We start from the raw sequence: 19,030 nt of genomic DNA, 5'->3' as shown, positions 1-19,030 counted from the left end.
AAACATAAACAAATGAAAACACTTACACAATATATAGACATCACATTTGAAACTGAGAGGCAATTTTCACATTGAAAGAGGTGTTCTTTGTTTTTCCGGTTTCTTCATGAACTGAGGTATGTAATGATGTGTCATTCCAAACGTAATTTTCCCCATGGTGAATATTCCCATGCTGTCATATGTGCCAATGTTTTTCTTATTTTTTTTCAACCCTCTTTAAAAAAAAAAAAAAAAAAATCACTTACCATGCAACTGGAAACTGATCCACTACCCTCCCTTTCTCCTGAAACAAACAATAACAACAACAACAGCAACAACGAGGAAAAAAAATAACAGGCTTTGGACCATGCTCTCACTCAACCCCACCCTCCCCCCACCCCTACCCCTCTTCTTTTTTTTTTTTTTTAGCGTTCTCTGAACTAAACTCGTGAACCCTTAAACACCACCGAGCGCTGACTGGTTAGCGGCGAGCTAGGTAGAGGAGCCGTGCCCCGGTACGCTGCCGCCGCCCATGCCGGGGTTGGCGCCGGCCATGCCTCCGCCGCTGCCCGGCGGCTTGGGCGAGACGTGGGCGCCGCCGTGGCCGTGCTGCAGGGCGTGGCGCTCCAGCAGCGTGCGGTGGGTGAAGGCGCGGTGGCACACGGGGCAGGAGAAGGTGCGCTCCACGCGGTGCGTGCGCATGTGCACGTTGAGCGAGCTCTTCTGCGTGAAGCGCTTGGCGCAGACGGCGCACTGGAAGGCGCGCACGCCCGTGTGCACCACCATGTGCTTCAGGAGGTAGTCGCGCAGGGAGAAGGAGCGCCAGCAGATGCTGCACTGGTGAGGCTTTTGGCCTGTTGGGGCACACACACACACACACGGGCACGCACACGGGCACACACACACACACACATACACACGTGCACACACATGGACATACAACATAAAGATGAAAAACATGCATTAATACAAATAAAACCTCACAGACATGACTGTTAATATGGGCAAAGAGGTGCCAGAACAATGTCTGCGAAATTAAAAGCAAGTATGAAAAGCAAATGAAAGGCAAACAAAAAGCAAATGAAAAGCAAACATCACGTGTTTGACAACAGTGTAATGTAAATGTACTGTAAGTAAGGGATAGCGGCCACCGAGGTGTCACGATATATAATATGGAATTAATGGAAGAGGTGGAGACAAAAGACTCCCTGATGCGCAGCGTCAAGTTCATTAACACCTGAAAGGCCATTTTATCGCTATCACTACTACTACTGCTACTATACCATTATAGGCAACAGTCATGCCTTTATAGCACACACAGGAAACAAGCGGCTGAGTTTAAAAATAAGCCAGCTTGTTCAGTTTGTTGTACAACTTCAACAGTGATAACAGTGGGCAGCTAGCTTGGTTACTGTTAAATCCATTGGTGCGAACATTGTTTAATATGGTTGTTATAGTTACCATTCAATGAGCATTAATATGGAAACTTTCTTTACCAGATCTAGAAGCCTACCTCATACAGTAACAGTAGGTGTCCAGTTATTCAGAACTACCGGTAATAGCCACCCTACCAACCAATCAGAAAAGAGTATTTCTTCTCTGTGAGTGATAACTATAATTAAAATTCCATCAGCAAACCCAAACACTTAGAGTGCTGTATAATGCACTGCTGTATAATCACTTTCTGAACAACATCACTTTTGGGAGCACATCAGCGAGTGAATATGTGCTTCTGTTTGAAGTCTCACTCTAAATTCTGCTCGAGTGCCAGCCAGACAGCAGGGCAGGCGAGTCAGGCCAACTCACCAGAGTGAATGAACATGTGCTTGCTGTAGTTCTTCCTGGAGCGCAAGGACTTCCCGCAGTGGGTGCAGTCGAACGACGTCTCGGATCCCTGGGAGGAGGGGGAGGGCCCCGTGGAGCAGGCCCCGGCCGTGGCCTGGGGGGCGGGGGTGAGGGGGGCCGGCGGCTGGGCCGTCTGATTGGTCTCCGCCCCGGCCATGCTGTCAATCACCATGGGGGCGCCCACGTAGAAGGACGAGGGCTGCGACTGGCTGACCGGGTACTGGAAAAGCAGCTGGCAGGGGCAAAGAAAGAAAGAAAGAAAGAAAAAGAACGCTGATGTATGGGTAGGGCACCAAAAAGAGCACACAGTGTTCAAACCACTATGTAAATAGCGGGACAGGCGGCATGAATGTGCAGACAAACCTGATTGTTGATGGACTGCGCTGAGGTCGGCGGGGAGAGCGGCTTGTTGACTCGCCCTCGAGGATTAAAACTCATGGACTGAGGTGGTTCCGTCTGTGGCCAGAAGCTCTCCGAAAACACGCCCTGCTCATCATAGAAAACCCCCTCCTGTCATCCAAGGAGACGAGACGAGGAAACAAGGATGAGTCATTTTGGCCACGGACTGATTTGTGGGTACCGAGGAGAGCCATAAAGAATCATTTTCTTAGAGCAAGTCTAGTTTTTTAAGTTCTGACCCCTTCACTGATTCAATTTTCTACTGGCACTTCAGGGCAACAGCAATATCGCGTTGTGAAAGTTACTGACAACCACTCATGGAGAAAACCTTGAGATGTCTGACGCTCATTTTAATCAGGTTTTAAAGTTCGTCCAAAAAAACATACAGTACATTTGTTTCAGAATTGCAACAAAGATAATCCTTAATGGATTAGTTTCTGACACTATGTAAACTAAGAGGTACAGTATTATCTTAACCAAACAACACACGGAGAGCATGATGCCTGGCCAAATTCAGTCCCGTCTACTCAAATGAGCCATTATAAACATCTCCTAGGATACGGCACAATAAACACAATTCAATTCCGTACGTAATGAGTAAATAATAGTCCTGCATACGCTTACACCAGCCCTCTCTCAAACAGACTCTAACATCATCCTGACGAGTGCAGAGTCAGAGTCGGACTGAGACAAAAGGCAGGCGGACGGACGAGCGGGAGATCTCACCTGACCAAAGGTGGCCATCTGCTGGGCTGCGTCGTGGTCTGCCCCCTGCCTGCCCTGGTCAAGGCCAAACAGGCTGCCGTCTGCTTCCTGGACCCCCTCGTCCTTCACCACCACCTCCTCTCCTCCAAGCACCTGCTGACGGCACACGCCTCAACTCAGCATCGTCTCACCAAACCACACGGAGAAAATACTGACACAACAAACACAAGAGCCACAAGTACCGGTACTGACAACCGAAACACAGGCCATGTTGGATATCAGAAACATCTTTCTGACAGTTGTCTTTTGGAAAAAAAAAAAAAAAAAACGTCTATCTGGGCATACGCGCTCACCTGTAACCTGAGTGGTTGCCTCTGCTTGCGGCTATGGCTTACTCCCCTCTCCCGGTCTCCGTCTCGCCCGCGGTCCTGCCCCTCCATGTCCTCCTCCTCGCTGTAGCGCTCCATGCCCACCACCAGGTCCTCGCCCACCGAGCCCAGGTCGGACATGTTGCTGCGCATGCCGTCTCTGCCCATGCCGCCGCCGCCGCCGCCAACGCCAACGCTGCCGTCCGCGCCGCCCACGGCCGAGCCGCAGGTGGAGGGGGCGCTGCCGCAGTCGCTGCTGGCGCTCACGCTGCCCCCGCCCACGCTGCCGTCGCCGGGCTGTGCCAGCAGGTCTCGGAGCTTGTAGCGCATGTCCTGGGCGCAGCTGGAGTTCTGCTTCAGGATGCCCGAGCCGGCCGTGGAGACCAGGGCGTCCGCCCGGCACATGGCCCCGGGCCCCATGTCGCCCAGGGAGATCATGCCCATGGAGGTGGGCGGGTCCAGCGGGTTGGGCCCGCTCTGGCTGGTGGCCACCACGCCGCCCCCCATGTTGGCGCCGAGGCCGCCCGCCGCGCTGCAGTCGCCCATGCCGAAGTTGGCGAAGCCGGCGAAACAGCCGCTGCCACTGCTGCTGGCCCCGACGCTATCCCTGCCCTTGCTCCCCCCTCGCTCCTCTTGCTTGGGCAGGACCCCGCCCGTGGGCAGGCCTCCTCCTCCGCCGCCCGACGCACCGCCGCCCCCGCTGCCGCCCCCGCCGCCCCCGCCGGCTCCTCCCGCTCCTCCGCCCACCACGCCGCGCTTCTGCGAGATGATCTGGGTGCACTCGTCGATGACCGTCTTGATCTGCAGGATGCTGGCGGCCGTGAGGATGCAGAGCGCCTGCGACTGGAGCACCACCAGCGAGCCGCTGTACAGGAAGTCCACCAGCTGCTTGACCGTCTCGGCCGGCACCAGCGGCGGCACCGAGATCTCCGAGTGGCCCAGCAGCAGCTTGTCCTGGAAGAAGGGGCTGCCGGCGGCCAGCACGCAGGCGTGCGCCCGCAGCGAGGCGTCGTGGATGCGCACCGTCACGTCACAGAAGAGGCCCTCGCGGCGCTGCGAGCGCAACGCCTCCAGCACCGACTGGCTGGAGTTGTGGAGGTGGATGTAGTGCACGGTCTCACCTGAGGTCATGGCCAGGGCAAGGGGTGGGGGGGACGTGCTGAGGGGGACTGTGGCGAGGAGGACAGACAGACCTTCACAAGATCAAAGCCTGGAACAGACACACACACAGACAGACAGACACACAGACAGACAGACATACACAATGATCACTCAGTCTTCTCTTACGTGGCTCTCCCTCGCCTCCTCAAACTTCAATTGCAGAATGTCACACGAAATGCTCCGAGACATCTGGAGTGCGTGACAACATTCAAATACATTTCTGAGTGCAAAGCATATAACATGTAAGCCTTGTCGCAATAACCTCGGATGCGATTGTAAAACAACCAGATTGAATAAAACTTGGCAAGCGTTAAGGAATGCATAAACGAATGAAGCAGCTCTCAAACCAGCTGTCAATATTAATGTTACAAAAATGTAAAAAAAAATTCAAATCACAGTACAAAGCTAAGTCGCTTGGTAAAATTATAGTGAACCAATGGTGGAGTGCTGTCCTCCACATTCAACTCATGCATGTATCACCGCGTTCGATTGTCTCGTCTTGCTTTGTGAAGTTGTTGGTTAGCTAGCTAGCAATCTCGCTTGACAGAAGCCTAGCTGGCAAACAAGCTTGATGGGCCACCAAGCCCTTAGCATTCGCTTGCCATTTGGGCACTAACATTAGCAACACAAAACACAACGGAATGCATGTCCACACATTGCAAACAATCGCACGTAAACCATGTATTACCTTAATGGTTCTGCAAATCGTCGAGATGGTTGACAGCAAAACAAAGTGCAGCCCGCGACAAATTAGCTGATCCAAACGTTAACTGGCATAGCTAACAAGCTAGCTACATATAGGTGGCTAGGTTAGCAGACTAGCTATCATGTCAACTAGATATATTTTTGCAAAAGCGCACTGCACGCTATTTGACGTACATAACAGCTATTCAGAGACACGATACTTGCATTCGAATTGGTCATCGATGTATTAATATTTGAGCTGCAGTAAAACTGGTGTCTATTTTTTTGAGTTAACGTTACTTAGCTTGTCTGCCTCCATTGCAATTTGCAGAAGATGTGGTCGTCGGACAACCTACTGTGGAGAGCTATCACGTTGGCACATTCGCAGGCTGTTCAGCTTGTGGGCGACTCTGCTCTACTGTTTACAGTCACTGGACGCTGGTTGATGTGCTCAATTGACAAAGTTGATGCCATGCAGAGATCAACTATTATTTTTGAGGAGGTGCAGACAAGTTTGTAGGCTACTTCATCTGCCCGAAATCTATAAATATGTCAGTCAACTATGGATTATTTGCCAAGTAGTCCTAGCCTAATATCTATTAGTTATTTTACTTCTTCTGTGTATTTATTGAAATGGGGGCACGGATAAATAATAGGCCTATCTTTAAATGATAGTCTTCACACAATCAAAATTGCACAACAAAATATAAATTTAATGTATTCACTAATGAGTGTCTTCAATGCATGTTTTATGTATAAAATAAATAACCTTACCTATTTCTCCTCTCAAAATAAGGCATGCAATCATACAGATCCAGGGCATGTAACAACAATTACAACCAACATTGTTGTGTGGCAATAAAGCATATCTTATCTTTTCGTATGTAAAGCTACACCTCATTACATTGTACAACCCACTACACATTCAGCCAAAGTAGCCAACACATAAAGCGCTCAGTGGAAGTGTTTCAGTGGCCTGACAAATACAAATTCTTTGTGCACACAATATGATACTGGTGGGATTCACACAACACCTAGGCCTACAGTAACCAGTAGCTATTCACAGTTAAACAAGTTAACACACATGGGGTATTCCTATTCTGTATCCGTTTGGTAGGCTATTGCCAGTATCATCATTTGTTCTCTTCCAAACGAAAGCAAAATCAAGTTTTTGTGTGTTTGTGTGTGTGTGAGAGAGAGAGAGAGAGTGTGTGTGTATGAGAGAGAGAGAGAGAGAGAGAGAGTGTGTGTGTGTGTGTGTGTGTGTGTGTGTGTATGTTTGCAGTAGTGTTCAGAGGACCAAGGATGATTAGGCTACTATTGCATAAAAAGCAGCTGGATTCCTTTTTTAAAAAACAAGTGACTACTATTATGCACAACATGCTGTTATTTCAAAGAAACATTTCCATAATCCAGAGGAGTGTTTAAGAGTTAGACGTACAATATTGATCGGGTCAGTTAGAGCATCTGTAGGAAAGGTACGTATAGAAATACAAAATCACTGAGAACCAGAGTCATCCAATAGGATCACTGACTGACTAAAAAAAAAAACAGTGCTTTCTAAGGAAGAAGGTGGCTTGTCTCCATATACATACAGCAACAGTTATCTATACCCCTATGTACAAAACAAAAGTTGGCAGTACATGAATTTTTTTCCAACCACTCAGATACTTGACAATAAAAAGCTCACTGGGGAAAACTTTACAAATGCTGCTAAAACTGTATATTTAGTGCAATGCAAAATAAATACAAAGGTAAATATTTCTGAGATTCTCTTGTCATATTGTTGTCGTCGGTCATCTCTCTCTCTGTCTGCTCGGGCTGTTAGTTTGGGAGCGGGGGGCAGTGGTGGAGCCGCGGCTACTGTGGAAAACTCCTCCACGGGAACATGGAGGGTCGGTGGTGGGCGGGCGGGCGGGCGATCGGGCGGGAGGCCCCCGTGGGGCCGGGCGCGCAGGCTGGTCGGCGGCCAGACAGCCTCAGTTGTGCTGCTGCTGGCGCTCTAGCTCCCTCTGGCGGCAGCCCACGGCGGTGATGAGGGCAGCACCCTTGCCGCTGCCGTCCTCCGAGAGCAGGAAGGTGACGTCGCACTTCGGGGCGAGCTCCTTCACCGACTGCTGCATGATCCTGGAGAAGCTGCGAGGCACAGAGCAGGAAGTGACATCATTTAAGTGTCTGACACAAGTTGAGGACTAGCTAAAATTGCATTGAAATGACATTACATTTTTCATTTTGTTGGCCTAAACCCACGGTAAACTAGCTATCTGTGCTACAGGTGGTCCACAACTACTTTGAAAACCACTATGCTTTCAGTCAGCGTGAAAGTATTTCCTTGGCCTTCTACTTGTCTATTACTGTATATACAGAGTGGGACACATCCTGGCAAGCACTGGCAGTCTGAATTAACTGCTTTTATCAGCTATTGATCAGTGCAAAATATATCCTTATTTTATTGCCCCACGTGTTTCCCCATGTTATTAGGCAGTTGTATTGACCATTAACTGCTTCTGATATCAAATATATTTCAGTGAAAAATTGCAATTGCAATCAAAATTGCCCATGGCAACACAAATACATCTTAGTCTAATTTGGGGACTTCTAATTTACTGAAAAGTTTCAAAATTCTAAAGTAGTGATGGTTTGGTAGATCATCTCAGAAGCCAAATAAACTAAAAAACGGTACTAGCGATATTGACGTTTAAAAACAAGACACAAGGATAAACAGCTGGTTAACAAATGTTCTGGCTACATGTCGCCTTCAGTGCACATAGAAGGGTGTGCTGCACTCTCTTGACATAGGCCTGCTCCTAAATCACTCACTGTGGATGTAGCTTGTAGAGCGTGCCGTCCACTCCCACAGTGATGTCCAAGTGGTCCAGGCCCCGGTTCTCCCGAATCTTGTCCACCACCGCAGCCATGCCGGCGCCGCAGATCTGGGCGGCCCGACGGGACACGGCCCCGCACACCTCCTTCACGATGATGGAGTCGTCGCAGGTGCTGTTCAGCCCCAGCTGCTGCAGGATGGCCCTGACCTGGAGCAGAGCCAGCCGGTCACTGGAGAGAGAGAGAGAGAGAGAGAGAGAGAGAGAGAGAGTCACCGAGATGACAGATGGGGTTAATAACCGGTAATCATCGCCAATGCCCAGTAGTGTCAGCGAAACAATTATATGGTAATAAATAACGCTGACTGATTTTACGCGTGACTGCTAATAGCGACACTGCAAATATACAGTCAAAATAGTAAACATAAAGCTAAAATATAACAATAAAATTACACAACCGTTTAATAAATGTAGGCCTTCTTAAGGAAATAATCATAGTACTGTAGTCTATCAAATATGTGGTTTGTATATTATATGGCAACATTTTTGCGGTAATCATTGCTGATCAAGCAATTTATTTATTTATAAGTTAACAATTTATAGTGACCGTACACAATAAAAGTAATTCTGGGCCTGGCTTTCTACATCTCCTAGCTTACACAATTTTTTCTGTCTTGGGTTTTCCGCAAGAATGACTTACCTCTCAATCTGTGAGAGGAACTTAGTTTCAAAAATGCCCCTGGTCTTCAGTGTCTCCGAGATCTGACCCCTGAACAGGAATCCTCGCTTGGTCAGGTCGATGAGGATGTTTCGCACAATCTCCCCCAAGTACATGCCACTGCACATCTTCTCGTACCTGCAATGTCCAGAGAACCGAGGAGTTGAGGAAAGCCACAAGGTCAGATAGTACAAGGTCAGGTACAAGGTCAAGTACAGTTGTAGTGAGGACTCAGGTGAAGGAGGCTCCCGAGGGAACGGACTCCGACTGACCTCTGTTTCCCCTCGTTGAGTGAGTTCTCGTCCACTGCCCTGTCGTACTGGGTGCGGATGTCGTCTAAGCAGCCGTTGTCCCCGAAGGCTCCCCACTCCATGTTCACACACATGCGGCCCACGTCCCCCTCCACAGTCTGAATGTTACGCACCTCCTCCATGTAGCAGGCGTTACTGCCGGTGCCTAATGAGGCCACAAACACAAAGGGCTCAGATCGAATTCAGACACAAAATAATACAGTACATACTGTATAAATAAAAAAAATGAATACATCTTAAAAAAAAAATGGAAAAAAAAAAACCGAGCCATCAACTGTCTGATAAACAAACTAAAATAATTCTAAACCTGGCTGTCATCAGCTAATCATTGTTTTTTATGGCTTAATATCTAAATATCTTTTTTTATGATTTAGTATCTAAACGGTCAATAACTGGTATGTCTAAGTTTCAAAGATCACCCATAGTACAAATTGTGGCATATAACACAAATTGAAGGTTTTATTTGTGGAAAGTAAGTAAGTAAGTACGTAAGTAAGAGAGCCACCAATTCATGAGCACTAAGAGGTTCACCTGCAATCAGACCGACTTCACAGGTGGGCTCCTCATAGGCACAAGTCATCATGGTTCCCACGGTGTCGTTAACAATGGCTACTACATCCAGGTCAAATTCCTTGAAGAAAAACGAAACATTCTGACTCAGAAACACAGAACAACTGCATTCAACTCAATATGTTGGCGATATATTTTTAACACCCCACACTTCAAATCAAGCACAAGATCAAAGCAAATTTCAGGCCCAATCGAAACATCACATCACTTTAGCTGAGCTGACATTTGAATGTACAGACCATTCCCACACAACAACGTCTATGTGTCAGACTAGATGAAACCCTATTGATATTAAAACGGGTGTAAAATCAAACGGTGGCTAATATGGCTAACAACTGTCTTACAACTGCATATATGTTCTTGTACAGTATGTATTTTCTAAATACACAAACACCCATGTACCCAAATAATAATACAAGTCCAAAAATACAGGGATCTTGTGAGTGATTCCATAAATCAAAATGGCTGCCACACCAAGTATCACAGAGAAACATTAATGCATACAGTATACTAGGCTGCTGATACAGGCAGCATTATCTAGTTTCATTTTCTTTATTTCAAATAAAAACAACACTATCAGGGTACTTTTTTCAACTCCTTCCATACCAGATCAGTCAGTAGCAAACACCACTTCAGACACGAAAACAGATTTCCGCCAATCAAGGCTGGGTTTCTCTCGTTTTTATGTAAGAGCAAACCTTTACCATGGGCAACCTGCAAATGTTAATTCAGCCATGCTCTTTCAACAAGACTCACACAAACGGCTTGGTTGACTTTTACCTGTCTCGCTCAGTTAATTCAATCATTTTCTGCTTTTACAATACTTACTGGTTCTTCCATCTAAAAATTGAGGTTGAGGAAATTTTAATCCAGTTAAAATAGTACAAAACAAATGACAAATAAGGCAACACTTAATGCACACACCCAAATTATCGTGGAGGTTACAATGGAATGTTACGACAGGAGTAGATTTGTAAAAAAGAAAACGTGTGATAGAATGATATGAGAGTAGAGAATGCTAAACAGACATGTGGTATTATTCTTTGGATGAGGTCTATCAAGAGTGGACTATGTGATGGTGGGTGTGTTAACATGTATCTGCAAACATTGTTAGCATGTATCTGTAATCTGTGCTAATATGTATATGTATAATCTGTGCTGATATGGATCTGTAACACATATTACAGATTAACTAGCACAGATTACAGATGGATATTAACACAGATTACAGATGTATGTGTAATCTGTCCATAGGCCTCAGATGCGGTGCTGTGTGCTCTCTTGTCCTGGTGTGTGTGTGTGTGTGTGTGTGTGCTGCTCTCTCACCTCCTTCCTCTTGATGCCCTCTCTGAGGAGCTCCACCACGTCCTCCCCCTCACAGTCCGTGGCCTTGAAGCCTTTAGTCCAGGTCACCAGGATACCCTGCAAGGGACATCTTACACTCTCAGAGCTTCCCCTACACTGTGAACTGCACTAAATGCATTAATGAAGTGTGCTTAATGCATTTTGCATTAAGGAAGTGTACTACAGTAAGTGCATTAAGGAAGTGTACTCAATACATGAATTTAGTGTCCTAGATGCAATTCATTAAGTGAAATAGTAGTAAATAGTTTTTTTTATATAATTAGTATAACCCAGTGTTGGTCTCTGGCAGGATGTATAATATGCGGTCTTGCTAAAGAGGGCATATCCTGTACATATACATGAGGAGTACTCACTGCATCCAGGCTTTTCTGCTGGCAGGGGAAGGAGAAGGTGAATCCCAGCGGTAAGCGGGCGTTCTTCATGCCCATGTAGTCCAGGAAGTCGGAGATGCAGTACACGATGTGATCAAACAGCTGGGAGGAACAAACAGACACGGTGGATGTGCCGCTGAGCGCGGAGGATCTAACGCAGAGCCGCTAAGCCCACTAATGTTTGTCTCAAATAAAATATATGAAGATTGCAGAACAAAAAAAAATATATCAGACAATTCTTGCAGGAGACAGACAGAAAGACCTAATGACCTCTCCCCCATTTGAAGAAAATATCAAAGCATCTTACTTTTGTCTGATGGGTTTCCGAAAAGAGGCGGCTACAGGGCTATTCAGCGCTAAGAGCCAATTTGTCTTGCCATCTAATTACCCGATGGTCCAGACTCCATTACGGCTCAAAGGCATTTGGCAGTAGCTCATTCTGCATAATGTCTCTGGGGCAACTGCGCATTTCTATGAGTAATATGTAATCAATGTGGTCTGTTGTTGGTCTTGGCACAGCCTGCCGTGGTCTAGACTTTTGGACAGTGGCAGTGAGCGATCGCTCAGCGTAGCGCACACACTGTACCTCTTCGCCGGTGCCCTGCATGATCTCAATGGGGATGGCGTAGATCTTGTTGTGCATCTCCACGGTCCGCCTCTTGCCACTGCGGATCTTCACCAGCAGAACCCTGAAGTTGGTCCCGCCCAGATCCAGAGCCAGGAAGTCTCCGTTCTCTGAGAGGGGACAGGAATGTGGGGGGGGGGGGTTATGTGAGCACCAGGAGACCAGGAGAGAGACCATGCTGTTGGAACCTACATGGTTCACTGACCTTTCAGAATAAGCCAACACAAGTACACTAAAAGTAAGTTATGTTAAAGCTAAATTAGCATAGATAATGTTTGCAGTGTTATCATTCCTATATTTCAACTGCAGATCAAAATCCTTGGATCACAATCAAACAGCTGTCTGTGGGGGAGAGTGAGAGTGAGAGAGAGAGAGAGAGAGAGAGAGAGCGAGAGAGAGAGAGAGAGAGCGAGAGAGAGAGATTGCAACAAGCTGTGCTCATGGGACGGGTTGAGTTTCAGCCTCGCTGCCCCTCTGGCAGGGGATTGAATCTCTTGGATAACTGCATTATTCAGATTGGGTGCCCAAGACATCTACAATCCCACTCTGTCCTGGTAGCCAAACAGGCAGAACACTGTATGTCTTCAGCACTAGACCTTCACTACACCTCCCAGAGAGCCCATGCACAGAGGAAACACACATACCTGTGGAGAACAATAACTACACTAAAAACTCAAGTAACTAAATACATTCACATGCAGCACATCTATACTGCTTTGAATGGTGGAGATTCCTGGATCAGACAGAGTAAGCCCTGTTCAGTCGTTTACTCTATGCCACACATCTTAATCTGCTAATTGGCTCACAGCCACACTGATAGTGTACTGTAGGTGGAGGGAGCAGTAGAAGGCATAGCACAGGTGGAACAGACACTACGCCTTTCTCTGTTGCTCCCCCTCGACTCTAAAATAATCTCCCTATAGAAATGAAGCCCTGTTCCTCCAGCTTTAAGTCAAATTTAAAGACTATTAACTGCCATCTTTAACTTTACTGTACATATTGCTCTAGGCCTATAGTAATAGCAGTTTAAGCAACCGTATCTTCTTTTATCTTCTCTAATCATAACCAGTAAATCATTATCATTACTCTTATCTTTTGTATTTTCATTTATTTTTTGTCACTTATTAACATATTTGTTATTAAATGTTTTCAGACAACAACTCTGAAATGTGCATATGCTTGTGGGTAATTGTTATTACACATTGTGTGTTATTACCTTTTTTAGGATGTGAAAAGTAAATGTTACCTTACATGTATAATTCTAAGGGGACACATTAGAATGTGCAATACAACGTGAGAGGTTATAAACCAACTCTGAAATGTGCATATGGTTGTGTGCAATACAACGTGAACGTTTATAAAACCTTTGTTCATGTTTACGTCTACTGTCCACTCACCTGACCCGTCGGGGGTGGTGCGCACAAACGTGGGCAGCATCTTGACGGTGGCGCCGGCGTGCGAGTCCTTCCCGAGGCCCCTCTCGATCTCGATGCGCATGCGCTTCTTGACCTCCAGCAGCTGGGCCTTGCTCAGGCGGAACTCGGCCAGCGTCTGGGCGATCTGCCGCGTCTGGTCGGCCAGGCGGTACGCCACGGCGGTCACCATGGCCGCGCCCTTGCCGCTGCCGCTCTCCGAGAGCAGGAAGCGCACGTCGGAGTCGGGCACCAGGCGGCGGACGGTCTTGTGAAGACGTCGGGCATACCTGCACGGGCATGGAATGGGTTAAATGTGCCAGTGGTGAAACTCATGGTATAGCCTGCTATGGGCTGTAACCATAGATATGCAATAACATATAGAAAACAGAATATAGAATATCTATATCAATGGCTGTAACTCTGTCCTAGTGCAAGGCATCCCCCTGATATTATCAACCATCCACTAACTATTCTTGTGAGAATAAGAACAACACAAAAACCTTGCACACATAATTATTTAGCATCCATATATTGCTTTCAATTAGTAAGCATTAAAATGGTCTATATTGAGAGTGGGATCAATCCAACAAAACAAGAATTTAACGTAAACCTGTTGGCGTCGGCGTAATCCTGTAATGGGCCCTCAATGTAGCCTACGGGCGCGGTTGTTGTCAATGGGATTACACAAGTGTGTGAGCTGAAGGCCTTCTGACCCCAGTGGACCTTTCCAGTGTGGTCTACCAGGGGGTTTAATTCTTAAGCTTCCGTCTGAACACCTTAATAGTATAGTACATCACTTGGATGAGGGCCAACCTGCCTACGAGTATTTGTATTGTACGAGTATCACCATGGTTGATCAATTTCAAGCTACCTGTATTCAGCTAACCTCCATCCTCAGTGGGTTAGGCTATGGGGAAAGGGATAATGATGTTTTCTAAACAAAGTTCCATAGGGATGACTGGCAGCACTCACACTTTTGCTTTCTAGGAGATTTAAACGCTCCTTCTCTGCCTACTTCTAATGCCACACTGTCTGGCACTGACAGACCGCCCATCTCCTCCATCCACCTCCAGATCACTGATAGCGCTAAGTTAATTATTAGCTAAGCTAAGCTAATTAGCCTTTATCCAGAGCTCACACGGAACCTCCGCTATAGGAACTCCAGGCCAACGGGCACTTTATAAGTCAAGCATACCTACGGGGTGGATGAGTGCAGATAGTGCAGATAGTTTACATGTGATGTTGTCAAGAAAGGGTTAGAATAGCCTATTACTAGCACCCACTACCTACAAAGAAAATATTCTTCTGAAGGATATTATCAACATCATGGAACAGTTTTATTTTACATTTATTCATTTAGTAGACGCTTTTATCAAGGGCCATTCTCCCCAGAGCAACTCGGGTTAAGTGCCTTGCTCAAGGGCACAATGGTGGAAGTCGGGAATTGAACCCACACCTTTCAGGCTACTGGGTGCTAGCCCAGTCACTTAGCCACTGCATTCCACTACTACTGAACCACCACAGCAGCAGTCCCACCGGTCCTCCCACCGGTCGTCCCTTCACTGCACTTACTGCGGGTGCATTTTGTAGAGCGAGCCGTCGATGCCCACGGTGGTGCGCAGGCGTGGCACGCCCTTGGTGTCTTTGAGGCGGTTGAGGATGGCGCCCAGCGTGGCGGAGATGAGGTTGGCCGAGCGGAAGGACACGATGGTGCAGACGTGCTGCACGGCCACACAGTCCTCCTCCCCGGGCTCCACGCCCAGACGCGTCAGGATCTCCTTGGTTTTGGTCAGGCCCTCTTTGCTCCTGGAAATCACAAGACCAATCCAGTCAAAAAGACAAGAATCGGTCAGTTCTGGACCTCCCCCAGAGAAGATTTGAGGAGGAGGAACTAACATCAATGTGAGCAACCCCTAACCTTGACAGACTTCTTTAAATGTATTGGCTCATAAATCAGAAACAATTTGAAATGGGAAATAAACACCACTCACATAATCAAGAAGGCACCACAAAGACTCTACTCTACAACTGACGAAGTTTCATGTGAGCAAACACCTGTTGGTGCATTTCTATTCACCTGTTGGTGCATTTCTATTCATTTCTGCATAGAGCATCATCATCTCATCCATCACTGTCTATGGAAGCTCACACATTAAAAGGAAATTACGCTACAGGTCCACATGAACTGAAACCATGCGTTTCACAAAACTCTTCTTCTCTTCAACAATCAGACTCATGAACACTGAACAATTTATCCTTTCCTTTCTCTTTTACTGGAATGAACTACCTCTTTCTGTAACATTGTTGCTTGAAGTCTATCTACTGTATCTATCTACTGTATTTATCTATCTATCTAATCATAATGTTCTAGTATTCAGAATAAATTATTCTCAATCTCATTAATGCTCATCTATTTTCATTTGCATTTGCATTCATTTAAAACCCAAAAATAGAATGTGAAATGACCCTAACTTACTTCTCCATGGCGGACACGTGCTTGGTCTCGATCTTGCCTTTGGTCAAGAGCTCCGGAGTGATGCGTCCCTCAAACAGCTGACCCTCCTTGGCCATCTTCACCAGAATCAGCCTGACCAGCTCCCCCATGTACATCCCACTGGCCATCTTCTCAAAGCTGCCACACACACACACACACACACACACACACACACACACACACACACACACACACACACACACACACACACACACACACACACACACACACACACACACACACACACACACACACACACACACACACATACACACACAGACAGACACACGCACAAACACACACCCATAGTCACTATCAACTCATCAAACATATATGACAAACTAATACTCAACTAATGATAAAGTGACTTTTCACGTACAGTACATGACAGCAAACTCCCATAATGATCTACATGTCTAGACATTCATAACTAAAACCAGACTACTGAAGTGAGCCATGTTTTGACGGGAGTAGTCATTTATAATCCCACTCATCATCCCGCTGACAATGTCCAGTTGCTTACAGCTGTTTGCCAGGGTTGAGGGACCCGCGGTCGATCTCACGGTCAAACTCGGTGCGGATGTCCTCCAGCGAGCCGTCGTCGCCGAACGCGCCCCACTCCGTGTTGATGCACATGCGGCCCTCGTCTCCCTCCACCAGGTCGATGTGCCTCAGCTCCTCCATGTAGCAAGCGTTGGTGCCGGTACCTGAGGGGAGAGTCATGTGACACTGAGGACTGAGGCGCTTACGCCATCACGGTCTCCCACCACCGCACACATGGGGCCCCCATCTGGGGGGAGACAGCACATTTGATGCAATGTGTGCACTACTGTAATGTAATATGCACTACATAATCAAATCTACAACCCCCCAGACCCTGTTTCCTGTTGATCTGACATGTATCACATATGTCGACATGCATATAAGATATTTACATTAATATACATATAATTTCAAGAGATGAAAACAACATGACTTACAAACATATGTTACACAATGTTCTTGTGTAATGTTACTTATCATAACATACATCCTCTCCTCATCCGTGTATGTCAATGCATCCCAAGGGTCCCATAAAAGGCAACAGATGCACAACACAGCACTCTCATTAGAATGCTCAGGTTTCTCCATGGTGCACAGTACTGTGCAGATCTGACACAGGATGAGTGCACTGTGCACTGGGATTTGTAGTCTTCATCCAACAGGAAGTGACTGACCTATGATGATGCCGACTTCACAGCGCTGATCATCAAAGCCGCAGGTCATCATGGTCCCCACAGTGTCATTGACCACCGCCATGATGTCCGCGTCATAGTCCTGCGGAGACATTCACTTTAGTGACCTCGACAATGTCGCATAATACTCTGAATCTGAGATAGTCCCCCTACAGCATGATTACATAACAACTGATGACGAATCAAGTTTCATCTGCTAGGTAATAAGTAAAATAATTAAATGCCCACACACACACACACACACACACACACACACACACAGTGTACCCCCAGGGCCCAGACACTTACCCCACGTTTTTTGATGGCTTTGTTCAGAAGCTTGACCACATCCATGCCCTCCACTCCACTGACTTTGAAGCGTTTCGTCCATGTCACCAACACTGCCTGCAACCACCACACACACACACACACACACACACACACGCACACACACACACACACACGTACCACGGGTCAGCAAACTCACACAGATTTCAGCAAGAGCCTTCCCGACTCTCTAACCCAGCACCACAGTGAGGCGCAGTGATTTGTTCTGCAGATGCGGTGCTGACTAAATGGCCCTGGCGGGTCTGCCCACCTCGTCCAGTTTGGTCTGCTGGCAGGGGAAGGAGAAGGTGAACCCCACGGGCAGCTTCTTGTCCTTGATCTTCTTCTTCTCCATGAAGTCCCCAAGGCACTCGGCCACGTGGTCAAACAGCTACACAAACAAACACACCGATGAGCTCTTCCTGTACAACACACTTTTAATTTCGGAACAATCTCCCCTAACCAATGAAAGGTACTTATTGTTGCATTTGTATAGATTTCTACTTTACCACAACTCTGTTCTATTTTCGACAGTGTCTCACTGTTGAATCTATTTTGAATATAGACACTCTTCAAATCATATCGAAATAATCTAAATCTAAATAATATCACAGACAATGTCCTTGAGCGATTGTTTTATGTCCAATGTTAATTGAATTCATGGGGCATGCCTTTATTTGGCAACAGCATTTCATTACAATAACATTACAGCAATAGTGTGCACTATCATGTGGATCCCCACAGGATGCAGGGGAGGGTACACAGTACCAGTATAAGGCAGGTGCGTAAACACCACTATGCTGTCGGCAGGTGGCCAGTAACCACTTGCTCTTGCAACATACTTCCTGATAGGTCACATGTCACATGGCAGGTGTGTGGACTTCAACAACAACATCTACTGGACGCTCGTGCGCTCTGTCCCGGCGTGGCGCTCCGTACCTGCGTTCCGCTCCCGTGGATGATGTGTTCCGGGGTCTCGTAGACCTCGCTCTCCATCTGCACGTTCTGCTTCTTCTCGTGGGACACCTTCACGCGCAGGGATGCGGAAGTTGGAGCCGCCCAGGTCCAGAGCGATGAAGTCTCCCTTCTCTGTCCAACACACAGATGTCCATGACAAAGATGAACAAACAGAAACATTTCATTGATATGATTTACATACATTCATATTCTGATCAATACTGATCTGTGTTGTTTGAAAACTGATCTAATTCGCTGAACATAATATGCATTGCCCAACCGTAGTCGTATGTGCATGGCTATAAATAGCCGGTGATTTTGCTATGGGGTTAGATTGACCTATGGCTTGTACTCTGTCTGAGAGTCTCAAGTGGTTCGTCTGCCCCCCCGCTGTGTGATTTAGTCTATTTATAAGGTGAGACTTGATAATAGTCAGCGCCAACAAACCCCCATTCCCAACCAAGGCCCCCATTCCCGGTCACGCTAGACTGGCCCCTGGCATTTTGGGACAATCGCCGGCCGATTATTTCTCTCTGGCAGCTGCGTTTACAAACAAGGGGGAGGTAATTTGAGCTCCTTTCGCACGGGGCCAAGAGAGAGAGCTGCTCCAGAATGAATACAGTTGGCACACAGCTCGAGCTCTCTCAGCCTTGGCCAAAACCTCGTGAAAGAGAGAGACAGAGGGAGAGTGAGGAAAAGA

General features: G+C 47.0%; 2 protein-coding genes across 2 annotated transcripts in view; both read right to left on the bottom strand.

The window, feature by feature from the left end:
* Positions 1-464: 464 nt before the first annotated feature.
* zbtb45 (zinc finger and BTB domain containing 45) lies at positions 465-5,602 on the bottom strand. Its single transcript, XM_062535651.1, has 6 exons — positions 5,146-5,602; positions 3,282-4,506; positions 2,950-3,081; positions 2,188-2,334; positions 1,786-2,056; positions 465-833 (listed from the first exon to the last, which is right to left on the bottom strand). Exons 2-6 carry the CDS (start codon positions 4,425-4,427, stop codon positions 472-474), a joined length of 2,058 nt encoding a protein of 685 aa, XP_062391635.1. The 5' UTR covers positions 4,428-4,506; positions 5,146-5,602; the 3' UTR covers positions 465-471.
* A 231-nt stretch (positions 5,603-5,833) lies between these two features.
* Positions 5,834-19,030, bottom strand: part of LOC134094057 (hexokinase-1-like) — a 17,571-nt gene continuing 4,374 nt past the window's right edge. The window contains 17 exon segments of the mRNA XM_062547442.1: positions 5,834-7,277; positions 7,962-8,195; positions 8,664-8,819; positions 8,954-9,137; positions 9,524-9,623; positions 10,889-10,984; positions 11,281-11,400; positions 11,885-12,033; positions 13,321-13,625; positions 14,911-15,144; positions 15,815-15,970; positions 16,356-16,539; positions 17,050-17,149; positions 17,356-17,451; positions 17,645-17,764; positions 18,313-18,412; positions 18,414-18,462. Coding sequence (XP_062403426.1) covers positions 7,121-7,277; positions 7,962-8,195; positions 8,664-8,819; positions 8,954-9,137; positions 9,524-9,623; positions 10,889-10,984; positions 11,281-11,400; positions 11,885-12,033; positions 13,321-13,625; positions 14,911-15,144; positions 15,815-15,970; positions 16,356-16,539; positions 17,050-17,149; positions 17,356-17,451; positions 17,645-17,764; positions 18,313-18,412; positions 18,414-18,462 — 2,540 coding nt within the window. The 3' untranslated portion in view covers positions 5,834-7,120.

This window comes from Sardina pilchardus, chromosome 1 (genome assembly GCF_963854185.1).
Source record: "Sardina pilchardus chromosome 1, fSarPil1.1, whole genome shotgun sequence".
NCBI lineage: Eukaryota > Metazoa > Chordata > Actinopteri > Clupeiformes > Clupeidae > Sardina > Sardina pilchardus.
Note: the sequence above shows the minus strand (reverse complement) of the source record. Positions and strands in the feature narration are given on the sequence as shown.